The 12,235-nt window shown below is 43.1% G+C and overlaps 1 protein-coding gene and 1 long non-coding RNA gene across 3 annotated transcripts; one reads left to right on the forward strand and one right to left on the reverse strand.

Moving 5' to 3' along the window:
• Nucleotides 1–11,433, forward strand: LOC111976364 (tyrosine-protein phosphatase non-receptor type 7). Of its 2 annotated transcripts, none has more exons than XM_024005150.2 (10): nucleotides 1–170; nucleotides 4,070–4,202; nucleotides 4,510–4,699; nucleotides 4,797–4,881; nucleotides 4,989–5,074; nucleotides 5,384–5,521; nucleotides 7,884–7,994; nucleotides 8,671–8,828; nucleotides 10,713–10,826; nucleotides 11,173–11,433. In XM_024005150.2, the coding sequence occupies exons 2-10, from the start codon at nucleotides 4,087–4,089 to the stop codon at nucleotides 11,321–11,323; spliced, it is 1,149 nt and encodes a 382-aa protein (XP_023860918.1). In that variant the 5' UTR covers nucleotides 1–170; nucleotides 4,070–4,086; the 3' UTR covers nucleotides 11,324–11,433. The 2 variants fall into 2 exon arrangements, with proteins under 2 accessions (XP_023860918.1, XP_023860920.1); XM_024005152.2 differs by lacking the exon at nucleotides 1–170 and adding an exon at nucleotides 3,269–3,329.
• Nucleotides 11,391–11,945, reverse strand: LOC139029025 (uncharacterized). The gene is made up of 2 exons (XR_011481241.1): nucleotides 11,895–11,945; nucleotides 11,391–11,439 (listed from the first exon to the last, which is right to left on the reverse strand). It is a non-coding gene; the product is annotated as an uncharacterized lncRNA (long non-coding RNA).
• Between the last annotated feature and the right edge of the window lie 290 nt (nucleotides 11,946–12,235).

Genomic DNA, 12,235 nt, shown 5'->3' on the forward strand with positions numbered 1-12,235 from the left:
CTCATAAGCTTCCCTAAAGCCAAGCGGTAAAGAGTCAAACCTGCCTGCGTCTGTGCTGCTGGCTCATCTGGACTGAGACCTTGGTCCAACACACATCCACACAGTACACAGGAGCACAAGGAGAGAGGCGATAACCGAGGGCCAACTTCGATTGCAGTCCCCTTGCGCTGGTGAGTTACCTGCTGGGCCTATCTCATTGACAGTGTGATGGTGACAACCAAGAGGCACCTGCATACTGTACTGTATGCCTGCAGATAAACTACAGATTGTCTTCAGCTTGTTATAATGTTTCCCCCTTCATCATATCGCTTGGAATTAACGTCACTTTTTCGCTAAGAACATGGAAGACTCGCTGGTCAGTCTGAGGCAGCGTTTCAGCCCAGCTGATGCATGATTTCAGCTCAATCTTCCATCATTACAGTACGGCGTACGGTTATGTTCGGAGCTTCCTGACCATATTGTTTTGTTGTGCTATATGTAATAATTAGAAACTGGGTGGTTCGAGACCTGAATGCTGATTGGCCTGCAGCTGTGGTATATCAGACCGCATATCACGGGTATYACAAAACATGTATTTTTACTGCTCTAATTATGTTGACAACCAGTTTATAATATAAATAAGTCACCTGGGGGGGGTTTGTGGTATGTCAAATCAAATCAAATCAAATGTTATTGGTCACATACACGTGATTAGCAGATGTTATTGTGGGTGTAGCGAAATGCTTGTGCTTCTAGCTCTGACAGTGCAGCYATATCTAACAAGTAYTATSTAACAATTACACAACATATACCCAATACACACAAATCTAAGTAAAGGAATGGAATTAAGAATATATAAATATATGGACGAGCAATGTCAGAGCAGCATAGACTAAGATACAGTAGAATAGGATAGAATACAGTATATACATATGAGATGGGTAATGCAAGATATGTAGACATTATTAAAGTGACTAGTGTTCRATTTATTAAAGTGGCCAGTGATTTCAAGTCTGTGTATATAGGCAGCAGCCTCTATGTGCTAGTGATGGCTYTTTAACAGTCTGATGGCCTTGAGATAGAAGCTGTTTTTCAGTCTCTCGGTCCCAGCTTTGATGCACCTGAACTGGCCTCGCCTTCTGGATGATAACGGGGTGAGCATATGGCCAATATACCACGGCTAAGAGCTGTATCCAGGCACTCCGTGTTGCATCGTGGTTAAGAACAGCCATTAGCCGTGGTATATTGGCCATATACCACAGCCCCTCGGGCCTTATTGCTTAACTATAAATAAACACATCACCTCTTCATCATTTAATATTCTAATACTCACTGAAGTCTTTATTTCTATTCTATTTCTATAATGTTTTTGAGCTCATATCAAACTTGAAAGCTATTTACAGTGCCTTCAGAAAGTATTTTCCTTTTGCCTGAATTCAAAATCGATTACGTTGATGTTGTTTTCTCACCCATCTACCCACAATACCCAATAATAACAAAGTGAAAACATATTTTTAGAAATGTTGGCAAATTTAGAAAGAGTCAATACATTGTAGAAGCACCTTTGGCAGTGATTACAGCTGTGAGTCTTTCTGYGTAAATCTCTAAGAGRTTTACACYCCTGGATTGTGCAACATTTGTCCATTATTCTTTTCAAAATTCTTAAACCTCTGTCAAATTCGTTGTTGATCTTTTGCATTTTCAGGTCTTGCCATAGATTTTCAAGTAGATTTACCTYTARGTCAAAACTGTAACTRAGCCATTCAGGAACATTCACTGTATTCACAGCCATTAAACTCTGTGACTGTTTTAAAGTCACCTTTGGCTCATAGCAATTGAGTCAGGAAGGACGCCTGTATCTTTGTAGTGACTGGGTCACTGACAAAAGGAATATTCAATGTCTGATTTTTTTTTTACCCATCTACCAATAGATGACCTTTGTGAGACATTGGAAAACCTCCCTGATCTTTGTGGTTGAATCTGTGTTTGAAATTCACTGCTCGACTGAGGGACCTTACAGATAATTGGATGTGTGGGGTACAGAGATGAGGTAGTCATTCAAAAATCATGTTACACAATATTATTGCACACAGAGTCCATGCAACTTATTATATGACTTGTTAAGCACATRTTCACTCCTGAACGTACTTAGGCTTGCTATAACAAAGGGGTTGAATACTTATTGACTCAAGACATTTCATTTTTTCATTTTTCATTCATTTGTAAATAATAATAATAATAATGAAAAACACTATTCCACTTTGACATTATGGGGTGTTGTGTAAATTCAGGCTGTAATACAACAACATTTGGAAAAAGTCAAGGGGTGTGAATACTTTCATAAGGCGCTGTACTTATCTGAGAATATTTATATTTAGTTTTTTAGTACATTATTTATTTCTGTCATACAATCCCGCTTCAAGGACTTCATCAGAAAATATACAATATGCAAACGTTTATGTTAGTATGATGAATAAATCATTGCATATTTGCAGCTGCCTTGAGCCTGGAGTCACTGAGGAATGACTCTATTGAATCACCAATGACAACAAAAAAAACAGCTTTACAACACCACGCTTACAACACCAGCTTTACACATTACCAGCTTACAACACCAGAATTACAAACACCAGCTTGTACACCACCAGCTTTACAAACACCAGCTTACAATATTCTCCCCCTTCTTTTCCCTCCAGGAGCTTCTCAGTGATTGATCCTCTCTCACGTTTAGACATGTGCCACCTGGAAGCCAGAGAGAGGCTAGCTGCTAACATACTGAGTCACTGTGTCAAAAAGACTTGCATGTCTGTGCCTGCCTCACTCTCTACTTCTCACTGTGTTATTCTCTCTCCCTCTCTCACTCTCTACCTTCTCACTGTGTTACTCTCTCTTCCCCTCTCTCACTCTACTTCTCACTGATGTTACTCTCTCTCTCCCTCTCTCACTCTCTACTTCTCACTGTGTTATTCTCTCTCCCTCTCTCACTCTCTACTTCTCACTGTGTACTCTCTCTCTCCCTCTCTCACTCTCTACTTCTCACTGTGTTACTCTCTCTCTCCCTCTCTCTCTTTCTGTTTCTCACTCTGTGTTGGATGTTCATGTCGATGCAGACATTTCATTTGGTTTAGGATTACTCTGACATATTGACAGCACCAGGATTCAGGTATGGATAGATCCTAGTTTAGCGACAATCAGGCAACAAAGGGTAGTAGTTATTATGATCTGAAGAAAAAAAAAAAGTTTTAGGTCAATGGTTTTCTCTTAAACTCGCGGTCATGTGTTTGGAATGTCAGTTTCAGGGATGTGAGATCTTTCAAAACTGCTGTTCTTTTGACAAGAAGAGTTGACAAGTAAGGGTGAAATATTTTAATTCCATCTGAATTGAATTACTGTTTTAGGTGTTTACTGTGTAGGCATAATGAGGAAAAATGTGATCTCTCCCCTCTCCCTCTCCCTCTCTCCTTCCCTCTCCCTCTCTCCCTCTATCCCTCTTCTCCCTCTCTTCCCGCTATCACTCCTCTCCTCTCCTCTCTACCCTCTCTCCCTCTCTCCCTCTCCCTCTCCCTCTCCCTCTCCCTCTCCCTCTCTCCCTCCTCTCCCTCTCCCTCTTCCCTCTCTATCCCTCTCCCTCTCTATCCCTCTCCCCTCTCCCTCTCTCCCTCTCATCTCCCATCTCTCCTCTTCTCCCCTCTCTCCCACTCTCTCCCTCTCCTCCCACTCTCTCCCTCTCCCTCTTCCATCTCTCCCCTCTCTCCCACTCTTCTCCCTCTCCATCTCTCCTCTCCCTCTCTCTCCCACTCCCCCGCTTATTCTTCTCCATCTCTCCCTCCTCCCCCTCTCCCTCTCTCCCCCAACTCCCTCATCCCTCTCTCCCTCTCCCTCTCCATCTCTTCCCTCTCTCTCCCCCCCTCCCTCTCTCCTCTCTCCCCTCCCTACCTCCCCTTTCTCTCCCCCCCCCTCTCTCTACCTCCCCCTCTCCTCTCCCTCCCTCCCCCACCTCTCTCTCTCTCTCCTCCCAGTCCCCTCCTGTCTCTCTCATGGTCTCTCTCTCTCTCTCTCTCTTGGGATTGTTTTCACTCAATTCAACCAGTAATTCAACACAGCACCATGAGTGAGTCAGTAGAATCCACATCATCACCATCATCACACCCTGTGGACAAAGACCAGTCAGCCTCCTGCCCTGCTGCCACAGCCCCTCGCAGACCAGTCCGGCTCCAGGAGAGGTACACACATCCATGATATTCAACTCACAGTACTGTCATCATGGCCATGATAAACGACAGTACCAGTCAAACGTTTGGACACACCTACTCATTCAAGGGTTTTCTTTATTTTTACAATTTTTTACATTGTAGAATAATAGTGAAGAAATCAAAACGATGAAATAACACACATGGAATCATGTAGTAACCAAAAAAAGTGTTAAACAAATCAAAATATATTTTATGATAAACTATAAGTGATACATTACGTAAATGCAAATAGAGTCCCTGATCGTTTTGTCCTCTCTGTGGTTCCAATCATCCTCAGACGGGGATCCAATGTGTCCCTGGTGCTGGGCGTGAGCAGTCTCAGTCTGGAAGCAGTGGAGACCCTATGCTCCATCTCCACTCCCAGAGAGACCATCCTCCACCTGCTGAGGACCTCAACACGCCCTCTGACCCCCTCTCAGCTGKAGGAGGCGTCTGAAGAGACCAGCAGGCTGAACTCAGAGTACCAGGTCGGTATCTACTGTAACTGTTACTATATGCAGACAATTGACTGCATGCAGGATCAAGTTGAATCCGGACCTTAAGCCTGTCCGTTCTTTCCAACAGAAAATTCCTCCAAACTTTGTGAACCCTTCAGAGCTGGATATTCCCGGACGGGCTTTAAAAGACAGATACAAGACCATACTGCCAAGTGAGTGACTAGGGAAAATTGATAAGCATAAGTTGATAAATGCTGAAACACAATGGCACCCAGGCAATATAATAAACAATGTATAAACTCTAATCATGTTTAACCAGATCCTGAGACCCGTGTGTGTCTGAGGAACCACGCAGCAGAGGAGGGGGGTGAGACTGAGAGATACATCAACGCAAACTACATAAAGGTTAGAACCACCTGTAATTAAGAGGGTCATTGGTTTTTATTTGTATTTAAGTTATGCAGACTTAAAGRCATTCTAGACCTTATGGGGATGAAGAAGTGTAAGTAGGTGAACATGAAGTCATACAAAAAGGTCATAAAAATGTATATAAAAGGTTGTGTGAAAGTATAGCATACGCATTGCACAGTGGYTGTTAAGGATGTGGAGTGATACAGTTGGTTTACGTGGGTGTATCATGATGTCAACCAAGGAAACCCACAGGAAGTCAAAGTGGAAATGACACAGCCCCATATCTTGATGTCGCCCACGCAGGGTTACAACGGTGCACCTAGCGCCTACATCGCCACCCAGGGCCCCATGCTCAACACCGTGCATGACTTCTGGGAAATGGTGTGGCAGGAGAGATCCACCTCCATTGTCATGATCACCAAGCTGAAGGAGAAGAAAGAGGTGAAATCCCATCCTGCTTCCATTTCTCTCCTTAACCTCTAAAAGTCTAAGCGTTGTGGGGGGGGGGGGGGGGGGTGGGGGGGTTCTACTAGGCTAACATGTGGAATACTTTTAAGGTTAAAACAATTCCATATTTTAGCTTAGTAGCACCCACCCCCTTTAGCTATTTCATTTAGTTCATTTAGCTGTTTGATTCCCTTATGTAAAACAATAAATATATATATATATACAGTTGAAGTCGGAAGTTTACATACACTTAGCCAAATACATTTAAACTCAATTTTTCACAATTCCTGACATTTAATCCTAGTAAAAGCCCTGTCTTAAGTCAGTTAGGATCACCACTTTATTTTAAGAATGTGAAATGTCAGAATAATAGTGAGAGAATGACTTATTTCAGCTTTTATTTCTTTCAACACATTCCCAGTGGGTCAGAAGTTTACATACAGTCAATTAGAATTTGGTAGCATTGCTTTAAATTGTTTAACTTGGTCAAACGTTTTGGGTAGCCTTCCACAAGCTTCCCACAATAGTTGGGTGAATTTGGCCATTCTCCTGACAGAGCTCAGGTTAGTAGGCCTCCTGCTCACACAGCGACTTTCCGCTGTCTTCAGTTCTGCCCACAAATTTCTATGGGATTGAGGTCAGGGCTTTGTGATGGCCACTCCAATACTTGACTTTGTTGTCCTTAAGCCATTTTGCCACAACTTTGGAAGTATGCTTGGGGTCATTGTCCATTTGGAAGACCATTTGCGACAAGCTTTAAATTCCTGACTGATGTCTTGAGATGTTGCTTCAATAAATCCACATAATTTTCCTCCCTCATGATGCATCTATTTTGTGAAGTGCACAGTCCCTCCTGCAGCAAAGCACCCCACAACATGATGCTGCCACCCCCGTCTTCACTGTTGGGATGGTGTTCTTCGGCTTGCAAGCCGCCCCTTTTTTCCTCCAAGCATAACGATGGTCATTATGGCCAAACAGTTATATTTTTGTTTCATCAGACCAGAGGACATTTCTCCAAAAAGTACAATCTTTGTCCCCATGTGCAGTTGCAAACCGTAGTCTGGCTTTTTTATGGCGGTTTGGAGCAGTGCTTCTTCCTTGCTAGCGGCCTTTCAGGTTATTGGATATAGGACTTGTTTTACTGTGGATATAGATACTTTTGTACCTGTTCCTCCAGCAACTTCACAAGGTCCTTTGCTGTTGTTCTGGGATTGATTGCACTTTTTGCACCAAAGTCGTTCATCTCTAGGAGACAGAACGCGTCTCCTTCCTGAGTGGTATGACGCTGCGTGGTCCATGGTGTTTATATCTTGCGTATTATTGTTTGTGCAGATGAACGTGTACCTTCAGGCGTTGGAAATTGCTCCCAAGGATGAACCAGACTTGTGGAGGTCTACATTTTTTTTTTTCTGAGGTCATGGCGATTTTTTTTGATTTTCCCATGATGTCAAGCAAAGAGGCACTGAGTTTGAAGGTAGAAATACATCCACAGGTACACCTCCATTGACTCAAATGATGTCAATTAGCCTATCAGAAGCTTCTAAAGCCATGACATATTTTCTGGAATTTCCCAAGTTGTTTAAAGGCACAGTCAACTTAGTGTATGTAAACTTTGACCCACTGGAATTGTGATACAGTGAATTATAAGTGAAATAATCTGTCTGTAAACAATTGTTGACAATTATTACTTGTGTCATGCACAAAGTAGATGTCCTAACCGACTTGCCAAATCTATAGTTTGTTAACAGAAAATTTGTGGAGTGGTTGGAAAACTAGTTTTCCAACCTAAGTGTATGTAATCTCCGACTTCAACTGTATATATATATACATATATACATTTTMGGGGGGATAAAATATTGAAATTGGCCTTTCCTACTAAAGCCCATAGAAACACATTGAATAAAACATKAATAAATGGCAACAAAGACAGTCAAAAAATGTATCATAAGGAATAAGGTTTGTGAGAGTCTTATCTTTCTGTAGAGTGATCCTATTAATTTGCATGGACGTTTTCYTGAGAAGAGCAATTTTCAGGATGTCTCATGGTCTGACAAACACGGCTGTAGCTCGGCCACCTTCCACCACAGATGTGGAASGCCGACATAGGCGGATGCCGTGGATTGAGACGCACAGCCCATGTAAAAACAGATATCTCTAGATTAAACTGGCGGATTTTGATGGGGATTTTTTTATTATGTTTCTTAGATTGATGCACGYGTGTGTCAATAAACTCTAATCTCCTAAAGGGTTTCCTTTGACAAACCCATTGGTGGTAAAGCAGAGATGGTTTATAAAATCCTTGTAAGAGACTTTGGGTCATGTCTGAAGTCTACAGAAAGTGTGTTCTGTGTTTCAGAAGTGTGAGCTTTACTGGCCAGAGAAGGAGGGCAGCTATGGCAGATTTGAGCTCAGAGTGGCCATTGTGAAAGAATGTGATGGCTACACAATTCGAGACATAATTATTCAGGTGAGATAGTAGGTTGTTGTTGTCTGAACATCTCATAATGCCAGTCAAAGCTCTGGGTTACACCAGTTTCAGAACTTCAAAACTTCTGAATGAATGAAGGGATGGATGGATGAATGAATGAAGGAATGGATCGATAAATAAATGAAGGGATGGATGGATGGATGAATGAATGAATGTAGGGATGGATGGATGGATGAATTAATGAAGGAGGATGGATGGATCAATGAATGAAAGGATGGATGGATAAATGAGGATATGGAATGATGGATGGTAGGATGGATGGATGAATTAATGAAGATGGATGGATGATAAAAAGGGATCGATGGATGAAGAAGGGATGGATGGATGAATGGAGATGGATGTAGGGATGGATGGATGAATTAATGAAGGATGGATGGATGGATAAATGAAGGATGGATGATGGATAAATGAAGGATGGATGGATGAATGGGGATGATGATGAACAAGGGACAGATGGATGGATAAATGAAGGGATGGATGGATGAATGATGGATGGATGGATAAATGAAATGGATGGATGGATGATATTAATAATGAAGGTGATGGATGGATGGATAAATGAAGGGATGGACTGATGAATGTGGGATGATAGATGGATGAATGAAGGGACGGATGAAGGAAGCAGTTAACTTACTAACAACAATGTGTCCTACAGGTGGGCTCAGAGAGCAGGCAGGTGAGGCACTACTGGTACTCCACATGGCCAGACCACCAGACTCCAGACTGCACTGGGCCTCTGCTCAGACTGGTGTCAGACGTGGAGGAACACAGGCAGTCCCACCCCAGCCTAGGAACCACCATCGTCCATTGCAGGTCCACATTAAAACAACCCTTAACACTGGCTCTCATTAACACAACCCTTAACACGAGCTGTCATTAACTTTCACTTTGATAKATGTGAGAGAACTAACATTGGCATATGTTATAGAATGTCCTTGATAAGAAKATAGTCCTAATTGAACGGTTCTCGCTCCAGTGTGTTTATACAGTATATATACAAAAGTATGTGGACACCCTTAGTGGATTCAGCTATTTCAGCCACACCCGTTGCTGACAAGTGTATAAAATCGAGCAAACAGCCTTGCAATCTCCATAGACAAACATTGGCACTAGAATGGCCTTTACTGAAGAGTTCAGTGACTTTCAATGTGGCATCGCCATAGGATGCTACCTTTCCAACAAGTCAGTTCGTAAAATGTCTGACCTGCTAGAGCTGCCCTGGTCAACTGTAAGTGCTGTTATTGTAAAGTGGAAACGTCTAGGAGCAACAACGGCTCAGCAGCGAAGTGGTAGACCACACAAGCTCACAGAATGGGAGTGCTGAATCACATAGCACGTAAAAATCGTCTGTCCTCGGTTGCAACACTCACTACCGAGTTCCAAACTGCCTCTGGAAGCAACGTCAGCCCAAGAGCTTTTCGTTGGGAGCTTCATGAAATGGGTGTCCATGGCCGAGCAGCCGCACACAAGCCTAAGATCACCATGTGCAATGCCAAACATCGGCTGGAGTGGTGTAAAGCTTGCCACCATTGGACTCTGGAGCAGTGGAAACACGTTCAATGGAGTGATAAATCACGCTTCACCACCTGGCAGTCCGACGGACAAATCTGGGTTTAGTGGATGCSAGGAGAACGCTACCTGCCCGAATGCATAGCGCCAGTTGTAAAGTTTGGTGGAGGAGGAATAATGGTCTGGGGCTGTTTTTCATGGTTCAGGCTAGGCCCCTTAGTTCCAGTGAAGGGAAATCTTAATGCTACAGCATACAATGACATTCTAGATTATTCTGTGCTTCCAACTTTGTGGCAACAGTTTGGGGAAGGCCCTTTCCTGTTTCAACATGACAATGCCCCCGTGCACAAAGAGAGATCCATACAGAAATGGTTTCTTGAGATCAYTGTGGAAGAACTTGACTGGCCTGCACAGAGCCTTGACCTCAACCCAATCGATCACATTTGGGATGAATTATAATGTCGACTGCAAGCCAGGCCTAACCTCCCAACATCAGTGCCCAACCTCACTAATGCGCTTGTGCCTGAATGGAAGCAAGTCCCCTCAGCAATGTTTCCAACATCTGGTGGAAAGCTTTCCCAGAAGATTGGAGGCTGTTATATCAGCAAAAGGAGGACCAACTCCATATTAATGCCCATGATTTTGGAAGGAGATGTTCGACGAGCAGGTGTCCACATACTTTTGGTAAAGTAGTCTATGTCATGACACTTAAGGGAGGCTCCATTTCACATACCCTGTCAGTCAGAATTAAATTCTTACAATTATGATTTACCGTGACTAGCTTGAGTTCACTTACTGACGACAAAGGTGACTGCTATGGATTTAATTTTGTGTTGTGTTCAATACGTGTATGTACTGCATGTGGACTGTGTATTGCAGGCAAATACTGTAGCAGAGACTGGAGAATAGATACATGTCCTTTCCAACAAGTCAGTTCGTCAAATTTCTGTTCTGCTAATTTAGGACCGCTTTCTGGAGTCTCTTTGGATTTCCAATGTCTCCGTCACGTGTTTCTCTGTCTGTGTGTTCATAACAAAGGCCCCTGTGTAGGCTGCCTTCACGTTCCTTTCACATTTTAAAAAGGTGTGAATAGTAGAACAAGTTMCCAGGAGGATCAGGTTAGAGTCAGACAGTGCTTTTATGCTGTGACTCGATCTGACTTCATTTGTCATATGCTCTCCATTACAGTGCAGGGATTGGTAGAACAGGTTGTTTCATCGCCAGCAGCATTGGATGCCTGCAGTTAAAACACACCAGTAAGGCTGACGTGCTTGGAATCGTCTGCAAGCTACGCCTCGACAGGTACTAGATACTACACACTGCCCTGCTGCTGCCCTGCAGCTGGTAGTAAAGTGCCAAGCATGTTTCATCAAAACTCTGTTTCTATCAAGTAAARTATCAAGTGAGCACCTTGCTTCAAACAACGCATTTGAAATTTGTCTTGAGTTATTTAAAAGGTGCTGTAGTCATAGGGATCTTAGCTTGGGGATGCTGCCTTGAAGAATGCTGCTCCTTCACTCTCTGCCGCTCTGTGTTGCTCTTGGGGTTTTAGGCTGGGTATCTGTAAAGCACTTTGTGACAACTACTGATGTAAAAAAAGGCTTTATAAAATAAATGTGATTGATTGATTGATTGTTTGTGTTGTCAGGGGTGGTATGATACAGACCAGTGAGCAGTACCAGTTCCTGTACCTCACCCTGGCCCAGTACAGCCGACAGCTGGTGAACACAGACTGTGGCTCAGAGAGCCCTGTCCTTGTCCCTATCCAGACCGGCAGTACTACAGGAGAAACGCGGTGACAGAGAAAGCCCAGCTGAAGCTCTGTCTTTCTGTATGGGAGAACAAGATTCTGGAACTATGTCTTTCTGTATGGGAGAACAAGATTCTGGAATTCTGTCTTTCTGTAGGGGAACAACTTGGAATTCTGCTCTTTCTGTAATCGGGACGGCACAAGCTTCTGGCAACTCTGTCTTTTCTTGCTACATATGGCACTATGAGATTAGCACTTCTCATCGGCCTTCACCCCGGCATGGCGGGCGGCCAAATGTGAGAGTGCAACATACTTCTTTTTATCCTGTTTTCTCATCTGCCTTTGCTAATGCCGTGCGCTACTTTTCCATGCAGTGTTATCCCTGGCTTCCAATCAGATATCTTTAAGTGAATTTTCTCGTTGTCCGCAGCTACTTTCGCACTTCTCGGTATCTTTTGCTTGTGTTTGATGCGTTATATACAATGTTGTTACAACTTATGAACTCATATGTGTCTTCTACATGATAGCCAGTGGGGGACGCATAGCGACAATACTACGACATCTTTCGTGATCTGCGATCGCACGATTTCATTAACCCATGTCTTTCTGTATGGGAGAACAAGCTTCTGGAATTCGTCTTTCTGTATGGGAGAACAAGCTTCTGGGATACTCCATTCTTCGCAGCCTGTCCTATTATTCTGTTTTTATCCCTAGATGGAACTCGAACCTCAAGCCTTCCTTGTGCACCTTAGTTTGTTCTCGAATCATTTCTGTTATTGGTCGAGATAATCAATCACACTACATGATTGTCGTATTGTTGCAAAACTTTTCAACAATGCAGGAATACACTCTGGTCTATTTTGTTTAGGTGTAGAAGGACAACAATTTTGCTCTTCATAGTGAGATTGTATTGCATGAGAAAGTTAATGTATACTAGTCACATTTGGGGGTGTCTAAAGCA

The sequence above is a fragment of the Salvelinus sp. IW2-2015 genome, linkage group LG17 (genome assembly GCF_002910315.2).
Source record: "Salvelinus sp. IW2-2015 linkage group LG17, ASM291031v2, whole genome shotgun sequence".
Lineage (NCBI taxonomy): Eukaryota > Metazoa > Chordata > Actinopteri > Salmoniformes > Salmonidae > Salvelinus > Salvelinus sp. IW2-2015.